Raw genomic sequence first — 23,900 nt, forward strand, 5'->3', positions numbered from 1 at the left:
TAGTGTACATCTGTCTAAGCTTTGGCTGTTGAGTCACTGGATCATGCAACGCACCTCTTGGATTGCATTCTTTTCCTACGTCTTTGCAGAAACATGTTAAAGTAACTTTCTTATGCCTTAACTCATTCCATTGTACGGCATACGTGCGTATAACCCTGTTCTTCGAACTAACCATTTGTTAAGGTTCCATAATGTCACTGGCTGTCTTCATGTTTGTAAACCAAATAAATGAATAAAAAAGAGATGTAATGTTTCTGATCCGTTTTCTTCCCATGGTATCTGAACGATGTATTTAATAAAATGCAGCATCTCATGGTTAAGGCCCAGTCAACACTTTGTAAACTAAATGTGACCCACTAAATGAGTTTTATTTCCTGCATGAATATAGCGCACTGTCTTTAACTGCGGGTGGCAGCACAAGCTCATAAATGTTTCATCCACCCGCTGGAAAAGTTCAGCATCGGGGGTGGAGTCTCCCGAGTGTCACCGACTGGATCAGATTGCGGAAGTCTTTGCCTGCACAAGCAACGGTGTTCTTTGTAAAGTCAACTGAAGTAATGGAGGAAAACGGATTGTAAATGTTTCACACATGCACAAAAAAATCCAAAAATATTGAAAAAAAATTGTTATGGCAATGCATGAGCCTGTTTTTGCTTTCATACAACTGTTTTCTCTTTAAAGCAGTACTAAGTAACGTGTTTACCTTAATAAATCCTCCCCGTAGTCCCTGTGGGGGTAATACAAGTGTTTATGGGATGATTGGAGGGTCTTTCATCTCCCCCTGGTGTCTCTGGACAGAAAACCATGTTTGCAACTTCACTGCCACCGGTCCGGAGAAAGCAATACACACTAATGTAATCACGAAGAAGAAGCTAACATGCTAACGGGCAAAGCTAACTGCTAACGGCTAACGTCACTTTAAACAGTATTTACAGCCAAGTTTGAGTGAAAAAAAATATTTCCATTGTATAATTGGATGCACAGTAACCCTCTCTCCCTTCGCCTTTCCTGTCAGCGTAGTATTTACTCTCCAAGACAATCAATAAGATAATAAAAATCTTAACTTGCTACTACACCTGCAGTTGCGCTTATGGTCTCAAGGGGGAAGAGTTACCTAGTACTGCTTTAATCGCTCACTACTCATGTCTGACCAAAGTAGTTAGAAATTATGCTTCCATGCTTTTTGTAGATCATTTGGATTCCTATGGAGCCAGTTATTACGTAAGAAAATAATGCAGACGTTTTACTTTGAAGGAGCGCCAGGACGTCGCGAGCTCGATTTGGTGACTTGACTTCATCCTATCTCGGTATCCAGTGAGCTGACGAGTCTGATGGTACTCGGAAAAAACTGGTTTACTTTTCCCCATAGGCTGGATTTTTGCACAGCTGTGAGGTACGTTTTTTGTTTACAAGTTAATACAAATTAGATCTACAAAGTGCCACTCTTCCTTTGGCGTCCCTTGGGTGTTTAGCTCAAGCCCAAGCCACTCTCCTCCAAAGCGGGGTTGACAGCGTAAGGTTAGCCCAGTCCAGTCAATGGGCTAGCCTCTCTGCCTCTCTGGATGTTGTGTGACCCGCAAAGAAGGGGATAGCCTACTCAGGGTTGTCCCCAAGTAATCCATTATCTGTAAATTATAAACATTTAAGGCCCGATGCTGGTTGCTTTCTCTCATTCATTCGTTTTCAACATACATGCATACTTTTTCATTATAAGTATGTATTTCTTGACCATATCTCACCAAATAACAATTAAACTACCGCATATAATAATTTAAATATGTATTATTTTGTTGCGTATTGCATTACTGTGGTACTGTTACACTCTGCCTTTACACTCCATTAGACACACCTGTGTATTAAAGTCAACATCATTGTTATTATTAATAATATATTGCCTTTTTTCCCCCCCTCCCTCCCTCCCTCCCATTCCTGATTCCTTTGTGCACACAGACAGCAGCATGTCCCCGTCGGTCCCCCTGCAGGAGATGATCCGGGCCATCAGGTCAGCCCGGACACAGTGTGAGGAGCGAGGGGTCATCCAGAGGGAGTGCGCTGCTATTCGGGCACAGTTCAGACAAGCGGACAATGATGGTCGATCACACAACCTGGCCAAGCTCCTCTATGTCCACATGTTGGGCTACCCTGCTCACTTTGGTCAGGTGAGGGGATTTAGCTAATACGTGTCATGAGTTTGCTCTGCAACTGGGCAGCCTTGAGGACAATGGACCAAAAATACTAATCAGACTAAATGGCAAAGGATTCACGCTGATTCCTCTGACCACTGTCTTAAATATACATGATTGTTTTACACTCCTATTGTTTGAGCTTGTGTTTTCTTACAGCACTGACTGTTGCTGCTACTCCTTCAGCAGACTTTTGTCGCACTAGACTAGATTTATTCTGTGAGCATGTAGGATCTAGGCCACTGCGCTAAGAAGCAAAGGCCCACTATTACAAAGCAAAGGGCCTTGAGGGCATTTTTGTATCAGTTTTATCCTACAAATGCTTTTTCTGTAATGATTTTTTCTGTTACTAGATGGAATGTGTTCGCATGATTGCCAGCCCTCGCTACAGTGAGAAGCGTGTGGGATACCTGGGTGCTATGATGCTATTGGATGAGAACCAGGATGCTAGTTTACTCATCACCAACTCCATAAAAAAGTAGGATAATATTGTATGGAGCAATTTCAAAATTGTCTCTTGGTGGGATTTTGTGTAATCATGTATTTCTAATGTGATATTTAATCCAGGTTTTAAAATCTTTTTTTTCTTGTTGCAGTGATCTTTCCCACAATAGCCAGTATGTGCAGTCTCTTGCCTTATGCACCCTAGCCTGTATGGGCTCAGCTGAGATGTGTAGAGATCTAGCACCAGAGATTGACCGGCTGCTTCGATCCTCAAACTCCTACGTTAAGAAAAAGGTACGGTATTGTTTTATAATGCTCTTGAGATCTGTGACACTGCATTCATCTTTGTATTACACTTGTGTTCCCAGGCTGCCCTGTGTGCTGTTCATATTGTAAGGAAGGTTAATGAACTTGGAGAACTTTTTGCTCCTGCTGCTCGCTCCCTTCTCTCTGAGAAGAACCATGGTGAGCTGTCTCAATGGGAAACATTGTAAATTGCTTGAATAATACAATTCGACTGTGTTTTGTTTAGGGGTGCTTCATGGTGCCGTGGTGCTCATCACAAAACTCTGTGAACGCAACCCAGAAACACTTGAGCGATTCAGAAAAGTACATAAGACTTACTGTAAATCATACTGACTTGTTAGAACATATTGGTTTGTACATTGTTAATTCTGTTGTCTTTAGTCAGTGCCAGAGCTGGTGCACATTATGAAGGGCCTTGTGCTCTCTGGTTATTCTCCGGAGCATGATGTGGCAGGAGTCAGTGACCCCTTTTTACAGGTCAGTCTTATTTCAATAAAGCTGCTGTGACCGATATTTACAAATATCTATCACTCTAACATACTTTTCTATTTCCCAGGTCCGAATTTTGAGATTACTGAGAATTTTGGGACACAACAACGAAGCAGCCAGTGATGCTATGAACGATTTATTAGCTCAGGTTAATCCATCAGCCATTAAAAAGCATGTAATTATTGCTTTAATGTGCTTATATGTGAATGTTTCTTCTATCAGGTGGCGACCAACACAGACAGCACAAAGACGGCTGGCAATGCTGTTTTGTACGAGACTGTTCTCACTGTGCTGGATATCAAGTCAGAGAGTGGCCTTAGGGTGAGAGAAAGATTATTTAAAAGCATAAACCCTGAATGTTTTATTGATTCATAATTCATAATTTTGGTGTAAAATTTGGTTCTACAGGTTTTGGCTGTAAATATACTTGGACGATTTCTACTAAACAATGACAGAAATATACGGTCAGTACATTTTTATCTACTATGAGGTCTGACTCATTTTTTCTTGAGCTTGAACAAATTGACTTTAGCTGTTTTTATGGAACAATTCACATCCCGTTTGGGAGAGTGACTTGGCTCGCCGGTCTGGTTTTACCTGCAGAGCTCCAGTCTCAAACTGCCTCGGTAACAGGTTGAGAACTGGTTTTATTCCATTGAAACCTAGTCAGATAGCATCTCTCTAAAAATGTCCTGTCGACGTCATGTATTTTGATGGGTTTTGTATCAACATACTTTACACAAAATTAGTATTACTTACTTTTTGATTGATTTATATTTATTATATTTAGGTATATAGCTATGACATCTCTTCAAAAGATCGTTGGGACAGATCACATAGCTGTTCAACGTCACAGGGGAACTATTGTGGACTGCCTAAAAGACCCAGATGCTTCTGTAAAACGGTAATACTTTTGTCTAATTTTCTGGTACATTTCTAAAACTACTGAAAGCCATATCTTCCTGGGTGATGCAGTGTTGATTTATGTCCATGATGTTGTTAACACTAACAATATTATTCACATGCAGCCGTGCGCTAGAGCTCTCATTGGCCCTGGTATCTGCCTCCAACATTCGCTCAATGATGAAGGAACTCCTTAACTTCCTCTCCACATGTCCCCCGGAGCTCAGGGCCCATGCAGCCGGTGGCATTTTTACTGCAGCTGAAAGGTGAGCAACAAAAACTTTCCACTTCAGCCTATGTGTTTCACAAACTGAATGAATGAGCTTCCAGTGCAACAATGGAACTGTACATTATTACAAACACTACTACTGTGCATAAGGCTACGTGTCTTTGTCTGCCTCCACTCTGAATATCCCTGTCTGGTACACTCTGGACAAAGTACAGGCTTTTCAGTAGTAGTATTCTCCACATTATTCAAGTTTGGCTTAAGTTTGTGCAACCATTTGGACAACACAAATACTTTTTTCTTGTTTGCCAGGTATGCACCTTCTCAGCGGTGGCACATTGACACCATTCTGCATGTTCTCACGACGGTAAATCACCAATAAAATTATGTTTGTAAATGTTTCACCAGCTCACCTCACTTTTTAAATGATTACCTTATTAGATTAGCTTGTTAATTTATTTAGAAGGAGTCTCCATGTGTAAGAGGCTGTTGTGATGTAAATTGTATTTTCCATTCTGACAGGCAGGGGGCGATGTAAGAGATGAAACCGTCCCAAATCTAATCCAGCTCATCACTACAGCGTCAGAACTGCACTGTTACACAGTCCACAAACTGTACAGAGCTCTGCTTCAGGATATCTCCCAGCAGTCTTTGGTTCAGGTGGCGTGCTGGTGCATAGGAGAGTATGGTGACCTTCTGCTGAAAGGTGACTGTCAAGAAATTGAGGCGATGCAGGTATGGTTTTAGGTTTCTGATACAGCTTTGTATTTTTGCACACAAATGCTTAATGTGACATATCATGGGTCTGATCATTTGATGAAGGTGAATGAAAATGATGTCTTAGATGCTTTGGAAACAGTTCTGCAGTCACACATGTCGTCTCCAGCAACAAGAGGGTTTGCTCTTACAGCTACAATGAAACTCAGTACACGCATCACAGAAAACGTAGAGTAAGTACAATTTATTAATTGCCCAAGACTGCTGGTTCATGTTTTGACACATCTTAATTGTAGATAAGATTTCTTTTTTTGGGGGGGTTTACATAACATACTGTTCTACTTTGTTTTCACTAGTCGAATCAGAAGCATCGTCAGTATCTACGGCAGCTGTATAGATTTGGAGCTCCAGCAGAGAGCGGTTGAATACAATGCATTGTTCAAAAAATATGACCATATGAGGTGCAATGATATACATATTGATCATTGCCTTTCTATTGACAATTTGGATACAAAACATTTTCCCTCCTCTTTCAGAGCCGCTGTGCTAGAGAGGATGCCAGTGATGGAGAAAAACTCAACCGGTCAGACAAATGGTGAGCCAGCAGGAGAGCTCGTCAAAGAGGTCCAGCCTATAAAAGTCAGCCAGGATAAACCATCAACTCAGCCTCCTGTCAATCAAGTGTGTGATTCACTTTTCTTAATTGATTATTTACAATAATAGTTTGAGAATATGTAGTCGTTTCATGATCAGAACTTAATACTTTGTTTATTTAGGTGTGTGACCTCCTGGATTTGTTGGGCGGCACTGAAGAGACAACAAAGCCAAGTTTTCCACCTGCCCAAACCACTGACACAATAAGCAGTCCAGGGGGAGATCTCTTGGATCTACTGGGGGGGTTAGACCTCACGTCACCGACACCAGGTCAGATATATACATGATACACATGCAGTTGTTTAAAAGTGCAATAATTCATGCAGTTTGCTCAAAACAATCTTTTCTTCTTTTTTTTTGTCTTTCCAGTAGTCACCCCAATAACTGTGTATGAGAAGAATGGTGTGACTTTAACTATAAGTTGTGAAAAACAGTCAGAAACAAACCTCACCGTGACTCTGATAGCCTCTAACTCCACTAATGCGGACATCACAACTTTCAATCTACAGGCAGCAGTGCCAAAAGTATGTCTTTCTTATCAAATTGTTGGTTTAAATAAAAAGTTCATTGCCACTTTCAAAATCATTTCTGTGATGTTCTCCTACATTCTGTAACTTTCATTGTTTATTACCTTAATAGAGTGTACAGCTACTTATGAAAGCCCCAAGTGGCGACTGTCTTCCTGCCTGCAACACAGCTAAGATAACACAAGTGGTGGTTCTCAATAACCCAAACAAGGTAAGCATTTTTTCAACAAACTTCAGATTTCCTGTAGATTGTTTTTCCTAATTTTTTTATTGCTTTTTTTTTTAGGTAAACCTAAAGATGAGGATACGTGTGTCTTATACAAGCCAAGGATCTACTTTTCAGGAGACTATCCAGGTTGATACTTTTCCTGAATGCAGGTAGTGAAATCTACCTGAGAACAAATCACTCATTGATAAAAAATGTTTTAAAAGTGCTTGATGTGTTGAGCTATTAAAGTATCCAGATGCTGCTGTTCTACACTCCTGCACTAAAAAAAACTTCTCAAAGCAGGTCTGTTAAAGTATTTTTTTTTCTATTCTAACAATTGAACATAAAACATTCTAAAAATGTATAGAGCAAAAACACTTGTATTTTATACTTTAATTAATTCCACTGTCAAATGGAGCAACCACTGTTTACTATTGTAACAGTTCTGTTATGTTTGGTTATAGTTTTACGTTTCTTGTGCCTTTCAAGTAGAACCTTGTTATGAAGAACTATTTTATGAAACAATTTCTACAAAGGGTTACTTTATCATCTCAATTTTAGTTTATAACCCTTTAGAAATGTTTTAAATGCTCTTGGAATAAATGTTAATATAAATTTATATGAAAATACATGGGTAACTGGGTAAAGGACTTGTTATTGTCAAGAAACCATGAATATGTGAGTTACAAATGTTTAATTGTAATTACTGACAGATGTCAACAATATAACTCAATACTATTTTAACAATCTGTTTCACATTTGTTTTAAGCCCAAGAGTATTGTCTGTGGATTAGAGTGATTTTTCCCCTCCTGTTTTTTTAAAAATATATTTAAAATTCTCTCGGATTCAGTTTGATTTTTTTTTTATTAAAAAAACAAACAAAATCAATTCTCAACTTAGGCATTTATTCACAAGCAAACACATTTTCTCAAGCATATATTGAAAAACGGTCTTTCTGCATGACCAATGGAAACTCAAAATGGTGAGGGTTACAAAAACATTTACAAAGAATTTGAACGTCCATTTTATTTGAGGGTGATTTTAGCTTTGGGCCAGATCTTCGTGTTATGACATGGTTATACAGAGATGGACTCCTGAAGGACAGGGCCAGTGAAGATTGCAACTCAGGACAAAGTTGTGACGGGTAAGCAAGGCCTGTACACCCCTCCTCTCAACGCCAGCACAAGATGGAGCACTGAGCCACCTTGGATTTTATAGTCTGCTGCTGTCTTTTCATCGTTCCTACAGACAAATGTGTGATTAAAATGACATATTGGTTAAAATGAAAAGATTCAGCAAACACTACACAATGCTTACATCTGTTTGCCACTGTAAATGAGTCTTTGCTGCTGAGGTGGGATTCCTTCCTTTTCCTCCACCCTTTCCTTAATCCGTTCCACCTAAATATAGGCAATACAAAAATTACGCGGAAACAGCTTTACACAAGAAGTCTGAGTTAAAAACACGTTTAAACCTTGTCTGTAGGCTCTATGTCGATCTCGATTTCCTTCCCAGTTAGAGTCTGAAACAAAGTTATGATGCATGGAATTAATAGTCAATAAAGCCACCCACTCTCCTGCCCTCCCTAGCATTCAGACTGCTGTGTCGCAAACACTGAAGGAATGACATCAATCAACCTCACAGGGATAATCATATTAAATTGGTTAAACAAGACTTTGGTGCAGGAATTATTTCAAAACTCGGATGACTAGCGTCCATATAATTATCTAATATTAATTTCTTAGCTCTAAAATAGTTGGCAAGCTGATAAACTATGCAGCTTAGCAAAGCGATAACAACAGTGATCTCTGATAAATGGAGGATAGGCAACGCGTTCTTACCTTTACTTTAATTAACATGTTGAACTAAGTCTAAATTTGTTCAAAGCAGATATTTTATAAAGGCACAAAAGGAGGTTCAGCTTGGCCGGTTACTTTCCTTTCCTGTGCGTCACATAAACTGTCCCCGGAATAAAACAACATCTCCAAACTATAGTTCCGCTTAGTATAAAAAACATTTTACTACACTTACTTCCATGTAAACAACTACCAATCATGTGAATTTTGTGGGATTTTTGCGAATTCGTAGATATTTATATTTATCTTATTGATCTTCCTGTAAGTTACAGTTACAGGTTGTAACTTTTTTATGTGAAGTTCTGATTTGTGTCATGGAAGGCTAACTTTTTTTTTTTTAGGCTGACTTTTAACTAGCTTCCTACTCGTTCCACTATGATTTGTTTATTGTTAATAGGCTTCTTTGTTTGTTGTAGACAGCTGTTATAAAAAATTGTTAAATGTCATACCAGAGTGCACTTTGGTGTGACACAGATGTGCATAATTTGCCTGATGAGACAGGAAGTCCACTTTAATGTCATTTTGCCACTTGTGTGGTTTGGTTTGGTTTGGTCATGGTGACTCTGCTGCATTTAGGTGTTATATTGGCTGTTTTTTCAGCAGTAGTAGCTCAAAATGGTAATTATGACATTGCAGTGTTTAAATCAATTGTTATCTGTGAAGTGCAACATAAAGTAACATCTGTTTTCAGATATAGAAGTAACCTGCTTGAAAGACTCGGTGAGTATCACATGGAGAATAAGCGCGGATTTAGTGCCTCATGCTGCGCGCTTTTTTCTTGGAAACTGCAAACCATCAGATTTTGATGTCTTACCCTCTGGAGAAGGGGAACTAGTTTTTCGCTACAGATTGGCAGAATGCAAGTTTAAACGACAGGTAATCTTAATTATGGTTATTTTGGATCAGGTGCACAATAGCCTATATCTCTGCTAAACATCTATTTTGCTTTCAGACAAAAGGAAAGCACTTAATATTTGACAATGAACTCACCTTCAGGCCACAACAAAGGGGCAATCCTGCAGCCTTTGTGCATCCCATTCAGTGTGTAACTAAAAGGTAAAGCTTGGCTTTAGCTAAATACTGATACAGTGCTGTTTTCATTCACCCTGTTTTTGTTACAGATCTGATAGTTGGGTTCCCCAATTCCTAAATCCTGGAGCAGGTACTTCTGAGGCTCGTGGAGGCCTGCTGTTCCACATGGCTCTTCTTAATGGTGAGTTCAGACACAGAAAGATATCCTCAAGTTCATTATGACTTTTTTTTTTCATTCTTGCAGCTGAACTGACTGGAATTTCCCAAAACAATCTAGTCCCCCTGGGCTCGTTCATGCCAATATGGGCCTCTGTAGATCAGGAGTCTCATCAGCCTCTACTTCTTCTAATGGAGGAGTGTATTGCAGCAGCAACTCCTAAGCTGTTTGCTGACAGTCAAGTGTATCCCCTCATCTCCAATAAAGGGTAAGAAAAGCATAACCCTACCACAGATGTGCACACAATCTCACCTGTAAACACAAACATTTGAACCTCCCATTTTAATTTTTTTTTTTTATAGATGTCTTGAGGAAAGTAAGAGGGGAAATGCTGTCTTTCTACCCCGATATCACTCATCCTCACTCATCTTGTATCTTCAGGCAGATGGATTCGGACTTGGACAAGAGGTGAGAAAATGCAAATAAAAGAAAATTGTAATCTGACAGGAATTCTGTTTCTCACAGGTATACATACATTGTAAATTGGTTGCATGGGACCCAGACCATCTAGACAAAACAAAGAAGGCCTGCTATTATTCAAAAGAGAATGAACGGTATGACTGTCCTGAACAATACATCTGTACATCATTCTATTTTTGTATGCCTACCAAGTTCAATATCACTTCTTGGACTGTTATTATTGAAGATGATCGGATTATATAGTTTGTCACTTTTTAAAGTCATGACTGTCATTCGTTTTATCTGCACTAATCTACAAAAGTATATGTTGAGAGTTGTAGTGACTTATCTCTATGGTTTTAGTTGGGAGCTATTGGACAGTCCAGATAAGAGTTCAATCTGTAGCTGCTGTGCTTCAAACTGCAAGTCCAGACAGAGGAGACATGCTGATACTGGTAATCGAGAGCCTATGGATAATTTTATTCTGTACTTTTCCTTGATGATTCGTTTTGTGTGTCTCGTTTCAGAGTCGGAAGGTCTCAGTTCCACTTCTGTCATAGGACCATTATTTATAGTTGATCAATCCGACCCAAGAGCACAAGAGACAAAGACTGGATCTATATCAACTGCTTTATATAAATGAATCAAAGGACTTGATAAATGCTTAATTTGAGTCACAACACCAATCTACAAAGTAATGGTATTGATTGGCACCAGATCTTGTCCAAATCACAAATGTATGTACTGTACAAAGAAACTGAACATCATGTACATGTATTTATATTTAATAAAATGACCATTGACATGTTAATGTGTGGGCTTTGGACAATCATTAGTTTATTTTTTTAATCGAGAAACATGAACAGGACCGTATCTGTGTGTGATGAACTTCAATCTGTTAAAGGTGCATTATGTAACTTATGAAATAAAAGTTGATGTTTGTGCGTATTTGACCTTGTAGTGAGGCAGCGGCTGTATGAGTGGTCGGCATGGTGCCTTTTTCAGCACGTGTCCTCTCCAATGCTCCAGGATCAATTGTTTAGTAGGTTTTCTGATGAGAGGATCCATCAGCAGTGAAAAACCTCCATACAATTAATCCTGAAGCGTCCTCGAGACCACTGTGATGAAAAGTAAAGGCGCCATGCTGACCACTCATACAGCCGCTGGGTCGCTACAAGGGCAAATAAACACAAATATCAACTTGTATTTCCACATAAAAAGTTACATAATGCACCTTTAACAGATGTTGCGTGCAAGTTTCTCTTTACATAGTGTTTTTCAATGTTCAGTGCCATGAAAATATGAAATCACTAGTTGTTAATCAAATTTACACAACTTAGTTTCACAAGTGTCATCTGTAAAGGACAGTAACAAATATCCAAAACAACTGAACATTTCTAACTCTTAATCTATATTGAGTGTATTTTATATTCAGGCTATAAATCATTGAAGTTTGCTGTGATTTATTTCAGGTAGTAATCAGTGAAGATGTCCTGCACCTGGATTGCTGATGTAGCAGCAGGTGAAGTGGTTGTACTTAATTAGTTCTCACCATAGATAAAATAGCAGTGGAGACACCAACACATATCCAGTCACAATGGCCTTCTCTCAGTTTGTGGCTTTTCTAACTTTTGGCATTCACATTTCAGTCTATGCAGGTAATTTGAATTCAACAAGTTCAAATCACACCTGAGTAAGTTTGACCCAATCTAACATGTACTATTTCTATTTTAAGATATGGAATTGGACTGCCAGCCAGATTCTGTTTCGCTGGTGTGGACAGAGACCAGACCCCAAGTTGATACCTCACTGTATCGCCTGGGGAACTGTTTTCCAACCAGCTTCACACCCACTCAAGCAGTTTTTAAAGTAACGCTCAATGACTGTAAATTCACACGAATGGTGGGTAGTATGTCATTTAAATTGTAATATAAATTGTATTTACTCCACATGCAGCAATACTATTCTATTTCATAGATCACTCGAGATCGCATAGTGTACAGCAGTAGCCTTACATATGTGTCATCTCCTGAGTCACACTTGGTTCCCTTCAGCCACTCTGTGACATGTGAATATCAAAGGTATTTGCTAGTCTGGTGCAATGAATGGACATCAAGATGTACTCAACTAAAATCACTCAAATGTTTTGTGCAGGTTTGAAAATGACTGGTACCCTATGATCTATAACCCAGTTTTTGATACATTTGGACAAGGAGAGCTGGTCTTCCACATTGGGCTGATGAACCGTAGGTGCCTTTTTTATTTTCAAACGTTCCATATTCAAACTGGTGCTTGGAAAATTACTAATTTATTTTTGTAATAGATGACTTGACTGGCCCGGCTGAGTCTGACCGTTTTCCTTTGGGCTCTCAGATCCCAATTGTGGCAAATGTACAGCAGGCATCCCATCAGCCATTGCAGCTCTTTATAGAAGAGTGTGTTGCTACCACCACACCACAGCTGTTGCCAAACAGTCATACATATACAATAATTTCAAATAAGGGGTACTCTTACGCTTGTCTATAACCAACACTTGAATATACAGTGTCTAAATGCAGTAAATTGTATTACTTGCAGATGTCTTGTGGACGGTAAACTCTCACGCTCCAGGTTTGTGCGACGAGATAAATCATCAGAAATCCTTCTATTACTTCAAGCGTTCAGGTTTTCAACTGCTGGAGACCAGGTAAGCTTAAGTCTGTGCATTATCCTAATGGCTATTCAGCTTTGAAATGTGTGTACCTTGCAGATATATCTTCACTGCACGCTTGTGGCATGGGATCCTACAGGGCTTGATAAGACAAGAAAGGCCTGCAACTATGTCCAGGGTCTTGGGTAACTATTTGGTGCCAAATCCAAACAAGGAAGTATTGAGTTAGCTATATTCACTATGTGGGGAAAAAAAACATCTTATTGCATTGCAGCTGGGAATTGGTGGACAACCCCTCACATAGCAATATCTGTGACTGCTGTGAGTCAAATTGCAATTCAAGACGGACAAGAAGTACTTTATTCGGTATTTAAATGCATTGAATTAATATGAAATTTGATCTGCGTTCATTTACCACATTGATGCTTTTAGGCAATCATGAAATGATGCGTGAAGCAGTGCTTGGACCAATTACCATTACTGACTGAGTTTGGAACCAATCTGTAATGTAAGTAATCCACTCAAAGGCACTATAACTCAGGGGGTTCCCAAACTTTTTGGCTGTAAAGTAATTTGTTGGAAAGACATTGCATAATTCTAAAGCAAGTTTTTTTGGAATGTGTTTTGACTTGGACGTTTCCTTTCATCGTTGGTAATCAAACTCTGGTTTAGGGCTTTTCATTTTAAAGGCTAATTCAGTGAAATAACTAACGCTGTTTCTCTTCTAGTGTTGGAATTCCTTCGGAGGCAACTTCTACAATCCCAAATTACTTTTATTAAAGAACTGAAAAGAGTCTCAACCTTGGCTCATTTTATTTGCACTCTTCACCCATAATGCACCCATAATGTGTCCAATACTTGGACTTATTTTGTTGTTCGGGGTCATTTGTAAATTTTAGACTTTACTCATATTGTGCTTTATTGGCTTCTCTGCATGCTTTACACTTAGCCCAAGACATTTAGCCCAAATTTAGATTTATTTTTAGACCCAGGTCTAAAAAATGAATCAAATTACAGAAATCTCAATTTATACTTTTAAATATACCGACTTATGTTAAACCTTTTAATTCAAGGCTGTATGTTGTGTCATTAATGCCTTGAAAAAACACCTAAATGCCCACAGTAGAAAATCTGATACACAAAAATTCCTATAGATGTTTCAGTGACAATTTTTAATAGTTTTTCTAATCTTCAAATTGGTGAATTCAGTGCATTAGGCTATATCTCGTTTTGCATTGACGTATAGGTCTCAAAAATGAATGAATCACATGATACACTTGGGTTGAAATAACATGGATTTAATGGGTTTCATCTTTGAACAATACTTTGAGAAATACAGTTTAACAAAACGCTCGAGCGCTAACCACTGTGCTGCTCTCTCCTCAATCCAGTTCATCGAAAACATGAAAGCTGTGACTTTGAACACGTATTTTGGAATGTCACCTCTAATTCCTAATCATTACTATTATTAGGCCTGAGGCCCAGCATGGTATAAGGGCCTACTGAATAGCAATGCAAGGTGCGCGGGGCATATTCATTTTATTCTGCCCAGCAGAATTTTCTGCGTGGCTTTGTGTCCATGTAACTGATTTTATATTTACGTAAACTTAGAGCTAAGGGGTGGACAAATGGGCAGCACCCACGCAAACTTCCAGAATAAGGTGAATAGGGGTGTTAGAATAATCGCTCTTACGGTCTATGGTGTAGGATTTTAGTTATATAATAAAGGCTAGATGTCTTAAGGCAGAGCTACTTCCGGCATAACTAGCGGCCATCTTGCCACAGGGAAGCCTTCAGGCGAGCTCAAGTTATAAGGGAGCGATCAGCACAAACACAAATCCTCTTATCTCGCTGAAATCTTGACGGATTTACAAGCGGTTTGGTTTCTTACAAACGTTATTAACATGGCTATAATTCTGAAAGCTGGAACATGTTGAAATATTTTCTTGATTAAGCAAGTCATGGTCATTTAAAAGTACATGCACCATGAAACACAATATTACGAGTGGGAAGATGGCAACAGTGTGCGGACGTCGCCCTCCATTGCTCCAACACTGCTGCTCAAGTCCTGACAAGAACAAGGAAATACGACCATATTAGTCCTGTGCTCCGGTCTCTGCACTGGCTTCCTGTCACTCAGAGAATAGAATTTAAAACAGCTCTGCTTGTGTACAAGTCTTCATGGTTTAGCGCCGAAGTACATCTCTGACATAGCCATATGAACCATCTCCCCTGAGAACTTCAGGGAGGGGTCTCCTGGTGGTTCCCAGAGTCAATAATAAACATGGTGAGGCTGCGTTTCAGTTTCATGCAGCTAAAATCTGGAACAGTCTTCATGAGGATGTGAGGCAGGCCTCAACTCTGACAATGTTCAAATCCAGGCTGAAAACAGTTCTATTTGCCCATGTAAATGACACTGAAAGTAGGCTATTTTATCTGCACTCTTGCCTTTTACTGTAATTAATGAATTTTATGTTGATATTGTTATTGATTGTATCTGTTTTCCTGTAATGTTATGCAACTGTGAAGCACTTTGAATTGCCTTGTGTATGAATTGTGCTCTACAAATAAACTTGCCGTGCATTGCCATTGGCCAGCAGCGCGTACGAGACATCTAACCTTTATTATATGATGTTTGATACCACTTGCGGCTTTAATTGTTTTCTTTGTTTTTGTGTCAAGGATAAGGTCCATCTAATGTATGCCGACTCTCTAATTACTTCTTTCTCATGTTCAAGTAGCCTACTTTTCAATGCCTTACCATTCCTATTAGATTTTTTTTAAATGTATGTTTTCATCCCAAAGGGCGGGAGCGCAGTGCTAATGTTTCCGCCAATCACAAACAAAGAGAGCCCCATATCAAAGCTAATGCTAAAAAAAGATTGTTGACAGAATTTCCTCAGTTGAAATCTACATGAGGGGTAATGTAAACTATTTTTATGAAGTACTGTCTTAGTCCATGTTATTTCTTGTAATTATCTTTTCGTGGATATACAAACAGTAAACTGGGCTACTTGGTAAAATTTGCGGGATTTCTGGCGCAGGCCATGACGATAAGCCAAGAGAATTAAAACCGTAAAATAGGCTTCTGGAGTGTAGTTTACTTAATCGTGAGTAAAGTGTTAACTTTGACAGCCTTAGGCTATATTAAAATAATAATTATGCACAGTATTTTGATATTTAGGAACATCAAATGGATTGGTTCCACTGCAACCAGTGTTTTAGGAGAACAGCGTCAAAATATGCAGTTTCCAGCTGTGGTCATGTCTGCTGTGAAAAATGCATTACATCCAGTAAGAAACTTTGTTTCATATGTTCTTAGTGCCTGTTTTCAAAGTCTTCAAAGTAACATTCTTTTTTATCTTCGTTCTCCAATAGAACAGTGTGGTGTATGTAGGTCCACGTGCAGTTTTCTACCCATTACAGATAAGGTGAGTTTAATTAACTACTTTGACATAATACAAAGTCAAATATTAAGAATATATTAATCGATGCTGTTTAGATGAAACCACAAGAAAAAGTGTTTTTCAAGGACCCTGTAAAGCTCATCCAATCACACCAAGAGCACATATCACAGGTTGGTTTTAACACTCATCAATAAAAAAAATCTGTATAAATATTAATTTATTTATTTGTTGTTGTTTTTAGATTGCCCATTTTCAAAGGACACAAATGGAAAGTGTCACAGCACACTTCAAACACAAAGCTGCTGAGCTAGAGATGCGTCTGAAGGAAGTCACTGAGCACTGTTATAGGTGACATAATATCTATTTTTTATTGAAGACATTTAATTGTTGTGTCTGACTGCAAATTGAAATGATTTATGTTTTTCTTTAAAGACAACTCACTGATCTCAAAAAAGAAAATGCCGTCCTGAAAAAACAACTTTATGAACTGCAAAGGGAAACAGCAGAATTGAAAAAGCCACTTTCACAGAGAAGGGTAAATGATTTAATACATTAAATCTTTGAACCCACAGAATCTCACGTCATGTATTATTTTACCTGCTCACTAGGTTTCCCCTGGGCAGTTCCAAGCAGATGGGTGAGAAACAAAAAACTTGATTTCTTCAAAGCCGTGTCTGAATGCAATGACCTTTTACCCCCCTTTTTATAGTAATCAAAGAATGTCACTCCCTGTGGCTGTGACGTCCCCAGGTAAACTTACTCAATTCATAGATATTGTATCAGTGGCAGTAGTTTTAATACGTTGTACACACTTGTTGTTTTTTCTTTGCTGATAGTGACTCCTCGATTGAGAACAATGAGGTAAGGTATACAAAGTTTTTCAGATGAATTAATTCTTGAATTGTAACAGCTAATTTATTTATTGTTTGATAATTTCCTTTACAGTCAAATAAGTTCTGAGTCACAGGGATGGGCCAGAGAAAGAGGTGCCGGGATCATGGTGAGCTCTGTGCTTACAGTGTGTAATTAAAGCAGTTATTAGGTTGTCATTGATTGTGTGTAATGTGATTGATATTTCGATCTAAATTAGTCTAGTCCAGTCAAATCATCTAAAACCAAAACTGTTGCAGGAAAACTGTGTTGAGTTGGGTTTAGTTAATTCATAATGTAAAAATGGTGTGGTGTTGCCGTTACTCTTTAAAGCATCGGAAGTGAATGAAAAAGTAGAAATCTTACAGATTCCAATCCATGGCTAGATGGTTAGGTTTGGGATGAGCAATTTAACAAAACAAAAAACAATAGAAGATATATATCTCTATTGTTGCTCAGTTAGAGTGTGAATGTAGAGGAAACGGTGAGTGTTGTGTGTATGCCATGGATAATGAGTCTGAGTATATCAAACTATCCCCACAGTGGAAATGCTATGGAGATGGTTCATACAGACAATGCCTTGGTGTATTGTTTGATGACTAGCCTTATATAGACAATCTTGGGAAAAAACTCGAACTTTTTATTTTTTTTCTTTTGAGGTAAAAAAAATAATGCATCTTGTCATTACATTTAAAAAAAAATCTATTATAGACTACAAGTATACGAATGTCTCGGCTCAATGTCAAAGGATTGCGTGGTTTATCATGCTTCTCATTACTCCCATTATAACTGTAGAGGCTTGACCCACCATTGAGAACTGTATTCTCAAGTGGGATGGCCCCACCCGGAGGCTGGGACTAGGGCTTGGCCCTGCTAAACGATACCAGTATGGTATTGAGAAAATAAAGTTTAAGTACTACTGGTGTCAAAAATAAAAGTCTCAAAAGCAGGTACCACATCCAAGTTTTGATGCGTTTCTTTTTTCTCCACCTCAAATAAATTATACAAATTCAAAATAGTTTTTATGGAATAAATTATGATTATTGTTCTCAGTTAGATGGTTGTAAATGACGAATATTTTACTATAGTCATCGGAAAAAAGGATTGTTCAGGTATTGTTTTTGTTAAAAGGCCATGCTTGGACTACTGTCCTCCATCTATAATTTCGTCACACGGAGACTTGATTATTCTTACAGTCTGTGTTAAAATAATCGTTTGTTGGTATTTGTTTTGTTGCCTGCACGGGGAAAGGCTTTTGTTTACACTCCTTGTACATGAAACATGTTGCAAAAAGACTTTCATTTATTCTATTGAACACCTTTTCAGATTTTGAGAGCACATCCAACTTAAATTTTAACTGTTTTTCATAATTTGTAGAGACTTTCCTTGTTAAATAAAGGAAGGTTTAATAAAAAAAATAAGATTCATCCATTGTACTCTTGCAGACACCCGGATCGGCCACCTCCAGTCACAGCTCGCTGCAGGACAATGGACACAGTAAGAGGCCAAAACTCATGTTTTAATGCTCATTTCACTTTTATACTTTTTTTTTTTTTCCTTCACAGGAACTCCTACATCATTCAGTACGCCTTTGAGGTAAAATGTCACTTCTGTTTTGGAGCATAAATTAATTTGTGAGCATCTAGTCAAATTATATTTCGGTTTTCAGAACCAGTCAGACGCCACAGGTTTTTCAGTTCCCATTCATAAGTGGATTATCAGTACAGTCACCTAGACGATAAAATATTGCTGGGATTTACATATATGTCATGAATAATTTGTCATAATGAATTGTTGACGACGCATTAAAGTTATTCCCTTTTTTCTTCAGATGACTTTGTTTAATATCAAACATTTAAATTAGACCTGATATTCATGTTAGGTGCCAAATAATGTGTGACCACTTTAACAGTTCAATTGTGTGAATGAAAAATGTCTTGAGGGAAACAAAGAACAGCTTTTCCAAAGACAAACTTTATGTATTGTAAATACTGTACAAAAAGAGGAAGACATCATAGGCCAGCAATACGGTGTTAGACGGGCCCAGAAACTGTAAAGATCTCTGAAGCACATTAAAATACAACAGCGTAGACAAAGAACATAGATGGCATTCTTACATTTCTCAATTGATATGTAGCAGCAGGCTCTCAAAAGTGCAAGATGTCAATTTAAAGTGTACATGTCCAGTGTGCTTTCATTGAAAGAAATATTGGGTTTATTAGAGCTAAGGCCATTGTCACTGGCTAATAATTTAATGCTGGTGTAACATTTTGACCGTATCGTAGTAATGAACAACACTTTATATTATTCTGCTACATCATACAACTTGTGGTACTGATAATCTACAACATAATAAACCAGTGTAAAAAAGAAAAAAAAAGTTAAAATTAAATAAGAACATCATTTAAACAACAAAAATATATTAAAGCAAAAAAAAACAAAAAAAAGAAAACAGCAACATCTGGGGAAAGAAAACTTAAAATAGGCCGTAAAATGTGGCTTCATTAAAGCAACGTAAGACTTAGCAGTTGAATTTTTTGTTAGATGTTCAGAATAACTTTTAATCCGTGGCGGCAGTCTGACCTGGTGCATCCTGTGCAGAAAACCAATCACGGACTTGCTGGTAGCTCATTTTTGACTTCTTGCAAAGTGAGTCAAGATCTTTTTCTTGTAAGAGGCCTGTTGTATGATAATAGGTCACCAAAGGCTGGATATCAGGAGTTGATGATTTTTGTTTGCGGCTGCCTGCAATTCGAGATGTTGAACCATTATTTAGACCATTCTGCTGGGAGCTAAGTTCAGCTAAGAATTGGTCTCGTACTCCCTTTACCCATCGTAGCTGACCATTTTTAACAGCGTACCGTGTATCCCCAAACCACTGAATTACATCAGCGCGAGGCAAACCAGTGAGTTTCACCAGCTCAGTGTAGTCTTCACTTTTGGGCCATTGACAACGTAAAAAGTATTGCTTTAACACGTCCAGCTGCTCCTTAGTCTTGCGTGGTCGCCCAGCAGGAGTGAGGATGGGGGACGCAGAAGCGGTTGAGACACTCGGAGGTGTTTGTGAGGGGATGGCCTTAGCAGAGTTGACAGACTTCTTTGATGTGGTGATGCTGTTTGAAAGTCGTTTAACCGGAGACACTGATGGCAATGGGCTGCCAGAGGGGGGAGAATTGGAAGAGGACTTTAAATTGCTTGGTTCCTGTAAAACCTCTGTCTCAGTCTCGCATTGTTTCGTGAGCTGCAGTGGCTGTTCAGGTTCGCCATCTTTCAAATTATCTTCACTGTCCCTTGAAAGATCTTCTGAATCATACACCTCTGCTTCAAGGTCTTTGTCCTTAAAAGCTTCCAAACTATTCGACAAAAAATTCTGAAAGAAATCAGAATGTCTTGATCCATTGCTTGGAGGTTCCTCACTGACCTGAGCACCATTTTGCTCATGATGCTTTGGAGAAACAAGTGGAATAGGTTGATTACTTTGATCTTGTTTTAGATCTACTGCATTGTTGACGGAAAAGCTCTGAGCAGCTGCCAAACTTCCTCGGCCAACTCTGAGCTGGTACCGGCTGTCGCTGAACCATTTACGTATGTCATTACGACTCAACCCAGTTTCCTCCGTCAGCCGTCTTAACTCAGCCTCTGATGGCCAGTTTTCCCTCAGAAAGCTCTTGCGAAGGGCTGCAAGCTGAGATTTAGACTTTCTGTAACGGCTCTGACTGTTTTGTTGGGAATTTGTCTCTGAAAGGTTGAGGGTGGGGCCTGACAGTGATTCTGGCTTATGCACTGGTGAGCGATAATAGTATGAATCTTGTGGGGGAGGAAGACTGGAGCTGAAACAGGGAGCTGTATGTTTGGCTGGTTTATAAGAATCGGGAGACTCGCATGTTGATTTCTTTTTTGTGGTTGTAAATAATGACTCGGCTTCAGCCTCAACCTCAGTTATAACATCACCCCATTTCCTCTTTTTGTTCCTCATCTCCATCTCATCCTCACAAGTTTCGGATGATTCGTAAAGTTCAGGTACAGACAGTTTTCTGCGCGTTTCCTCAATTTCTTCCGAAGACCAACTAATGCCATATTTAATTCTCTGTACCATAAACCACACTTTAACTTTATCCAGTGGCAGAGTACAAACCTTGGCCAGAAGGTTAACCTCTCGAGATGATGGATACGGGAATAAATTAAAGGCCTGAACCAGTTCTGGAATAGAGTCAAGTTCACGCGTCTGATCTGACTGAGTCCATACCAACTTTAATCCTTCAGACACGAGAGGCAGACACACCACTGAATTAGTATTTGTAGTGAAACTACCCATACTACTTTTCTCGCTGCCACATCTGTTTTGAGATTCACTTTTCGCTTCATAATTTCCTTCAAAGTTTGAATTTGTCCCTTTGGTTTTTAAAGGGGATTTCAGGTCCACTGGTTCGTCTTTGTCGCCAGTTCCACCGTAGGTTTCCATCTGGGTTATCAAAGGATGTTCTTTGACCTAAAAGAGAAATAAAAGTTTCATTTAGTTTCCTTTTATATTGTTCTCTAGTTAATTGGGAGGGGGAGTGAACACAACTGCTCTGCCCTAGCCCCAAGGAGTTTAACTCCTGATTTTGACAAGTACTACCAACAAACGACTCGTATCCAAAGTTCCCCTCCCCCAGTGTGTGGTGGATGACTGACTTTTGTTTTGTGTGAGTGGGGGGATTGGTGGTAAAAAAGGGTGGGGGCAATCAAGTTTCTCACCCTCACCCAGACGGGCTTTGTTGGACTTCTAGAGGACTTTGGTTCAAAGATTGGGGTATTCAGATACTGCAACCGAAACCAAAAAGTGTACGTGTGTTAATCATGGTTTACTCAGTCCAAATTACTGATAACTACGCTCATTAAGTCTCAACAGGTGTTTTTCCCTGATTTTCTGAAATACCAACCACAACTTTTGGTCAGGTATAAATATCAACAATATTTCAATTGGAAGAGCAACTCATTTTATCAGCAGAATAAAAAATAAAAGCACCACTCCGTTATTATGTCTACCACGGCCAAAGTTTAGCTATGCCATAGAAGTTAGCGTCCCATTAGGCCTAAGTAACCCGTTCAGTTGTATTCGTCAATAGTTTGGCCGACACGATAGCCTGTTTTGTAGGCCTCCCATAACAAACTTTTGGATGATGTTGTTGCATGCCGATATATGGTTGAACATGGATCAATAATATTAGAATTAGATGATGCATTGCACTCGCGGTTCTCAGAAACAAAAGCAGAAAACCCTACTATGGCGTAGCTACTTTCTAACTAAATGCGTCTCTGCACAGGCGCACTTCGCACTCAGACACGCTACACTGAAATGTAAAAATAAACTTACCCAGATAGATCTTTATCTTGATTGTAAGCCAGAATAGAAGAAATAGAAGTAATCCGAGACCTGCCTTTCCCCACTTTTATCCTGGGGACTTGAAGTTTTGGGATTCACAATGAAAACAACACCGTCTTTTTTGACCCTTGCCAGTAACGGGCACTTCAGCGGATTACGTTTGAGATACAAACATGCAAGTTCGTCGCCTTGAGTTGAGTAATAGATCGCTTCCTGCCTCAAGAGGCACAAGTACCCAGTATGACGGGAACCCGGTCGGTTTATGACAACAGGCAGGTCGTCGGTTTCGGCCGGACCGTGGTTGCTTTTGTTCTCTTTAACCCAAGTGTTTCCTCCCGTCCGGCCAGGCTGTTGCGAGGCGGGGCTGAGGACCAGGAAACCCAGAAGGTTCAGATGAGTCGACACTGGGGGTGTGCCTGTCTGCGCGAGCACATTGTCGATTGGCTCAGAAATATGCCTGTTAATATATTTAAAAAAGTCCTTTTCACACAGGACACGCCTATTCAAATATGTCCATTAAAGGGGCCCTAGTATTATTATTCGCCCAAAATTAAACTTTAGATTTAAAGATGAAGGTTTTCGTTTGCAGTCTATTAAGAAGATGACTCAAGAATCTCCATCTAAGATAGACGACTGAGAACCTACACAGACATTTAAGTTTCAAACTTTTTATTCAATGTTTTTGAATGGCAAACAAAAGATGTTTCAAAAAATGTTAACACATTTTTTCATTCAAACTTGGCACAGTCAACTGCTTCAATTTATGAAGCTCGTTTAACACAGACAAGGAATCACAGTTAGTGTAGTGTAGGTCCTTCATACTCAAAATAATTCAACATTAATAGGAATTGTTTGAAGTTTAAAAAACATCAAACATCTGCTTTTGATATGGACACAATAGGGTATAGAGCAGCACGATATTGAAAAAAACAAAACAAAAAAACTTACGGTGTAAGATAGTGCAATTGCAATATTCTCTGAACTTGTTTCAATACGTTATGTTACATTCATCACAAACTTCATAATTTGAAAGCAAATTGTGTCAACATAAGACTAACAAAATGCTAAATCAGGACCAAAACAAGGCTTAAATGGAACTAAATTAGGAAAAGTAAAACTTAACTTTATGAGTCCATCTATGTCTGATGGAAGACTAGTGATGTTCTTGCAAAACAAATATTGCATCACAATTACAATTGCGATACCATATTTGTTGCAATTAATTGTGCAGGCCTAGATTAGGCAAAAACATAATTCAGAAGCCTCTAGGTTTCTTACCGAGTGGTAAAATACTAAACAAATGTGGCTGCTATGCTCTGGAACTCACTCCCACAGCTCGTCCGGAACTCGCACTCTATACAACTTCAAATCATCATTTCATTGTTAAGGGTCTTGGGAGTGTCCAAAAAAGTTTGAATTATTAGTATTAGTATTAGTATTAGTATT

At 38.9% G+C, this 23,900-nt stretch overlaps 5 protein-coding genes across 5 annotated transcripts; 3 read left to right on the plus strand and 2 right to left on the minus strand.

Annotated features, from left to right (window-relative positions):
• The first annotated feature begins 1,292 nt into the window (after nt 1-1,292).
• ap1g2 (adaptor related protein complex 1 subunit gamma 2) lies at nt 1,293-7,424 on the plus strand. Its single transcript, XM_079569409.1, has 21 exons — nt 1,293-1,393; nt 1,951-2,159; nt 2,537-2,661; nt 2,780-2,921; nt 2,996-3,092; nt 3,160-3,236; nt 3,315-3,410; nt 3,490-3,570; nt 3,645-3,743; nt 3,831-3,886; nt 4,213-4,326; nt 4,451-4,591; nt 4,864-4,918; nt 5,074-5,286; nt 5,374-5,501; nt 5,625-5,729; nt 5,805-5,949; nt 6,045-6,192; nt 6,292-6,446; nt 6,562-6,660; nt 6,736-7,424. Exons 2-21 carry the CDS (start codon nt 1,959-1,961, stop codon nt 6,829-6,831), a joined length of 2,373 nt encoding a protein of 790 aa, XP_079425535.1. The 5' UTR covers nt 1,293-1,393; nt 1,951-1,958; the 3' UTR covers nt 6,832-7,424.
• Nucleotides 7,425-7,553: 129 nt separating this feature from the next.
• nedd8l (NEDD8 ubiquitin like modifier, like) lies at nt 7,554-8,623 on the minus strand. The gene is made up of 4 exons (XM_079568598.1): nt 8,500-8,623; nt 8,133-8,180; nt 7,976-8,058; nt 7,554-7,900 (listed from the first exon to the last, which is right to left on the minus strand). The coding sequence occupies exons 1-4, from the start codon at nt 8,515-8,517 to the stop codon at nt 7,783-7,785; spliced, it is 267 nt and encodes an 88-aa protein (XP_079424724.1). The 5' UTR covers nt 8,518-8,623; the 3' UTR covers nt 7,554-7,782.
• A 445-nt stretch (nt 8,624-9,068) lies between these two features.
• Nucleotides 9,069-10,867, plus strand: LOC306972884 (zona pellucida sperm-binding protein 3-like; the record flags this gene model as incomplete). The annotated part of the gene is made up of 9 exons (XM_079569591.1): nt 9,069-9,090; nt 9,206-9,390; nt 9,467-9,570; nt 9,636-9,727; nt 9,791-9,971; nt 10,066-10,171; nt 10,229-10,317; nt 10,526-10,617; nt 10,690-10,867. The coding sequence occupies 9 exons, from the start codon at nt 9,069-9,071 to the stop codon at nt 10,803-10,805; spliced, it is 987 nt and encodes a 328-aa protein (XP_079425717.1). The 3' UTR covers nt 10,806-10,867.
• A 5,138-nt stretch (nt 10,868-16,005) lies between these two features.
• LOC306972885 (E3 ubiquitin-protein ligase RNF212B-like) lies at nt 16,006-18,831 on the plus strand (the record flags this gene model as incomplete). The annotated part of the gene is made up of 12 exons (XM_079569592.1): nt 16,006-16,105; nt 16,191-16,243; nt 16,315-16,389; nt 16,461-16,567; nt 16,652-16,754; nt 16,828-16,856; nt 16,929-16,969; nt 17,056-17,080; nt 17,165-17,219; nt 18,535-18,586; nt 18,655-18,685; nt 18,759-18,831. 12 exons carry the CDS (start codon nt 16,006-16,008, stop codon nt 18,829-18,831), a joined length of 744 nt encoding a protein of 247 aa, XP_079425718.1.
• A 220-nt stretch (nt 18,832-19,051) lies between these two features.
• On the minus strand, nt 19,052-22,817 carry homeza (homeobox and leucine zipper encoding a). The gene is made up of 2 exons (XM_079569010.1): nt 22,446-22,817; nt 19,052-21,578 (listed from the first exon to the last, which is right to left on the minus strand). Exon 2 carries the CDS (start codon nt 21,549-21,551, stop codon nt 19,650-19,652), a length of 1,902 nt encoding a protein of 633 aa, XP_079425136.1. The 5' UTR covers nt 21,552-21,578; nt 22,446-22,817; the 3' UTR covers nt 19,052-19,649.
• Nucleotides 22,818-23,900: the final 1,083 nt, after the last annotated feature.

Source organism: Gobius niger (genome assembly GCF_951799975.1).
Source record: "Gobius niger genome assembly, chromosome: 13".
Taxonomy (NCBI): Eukaryota; Metazoa; Chordata; class Actinopteri; order Gobiiformes; family Gobiidae; genus Gobius; species Gobius niger.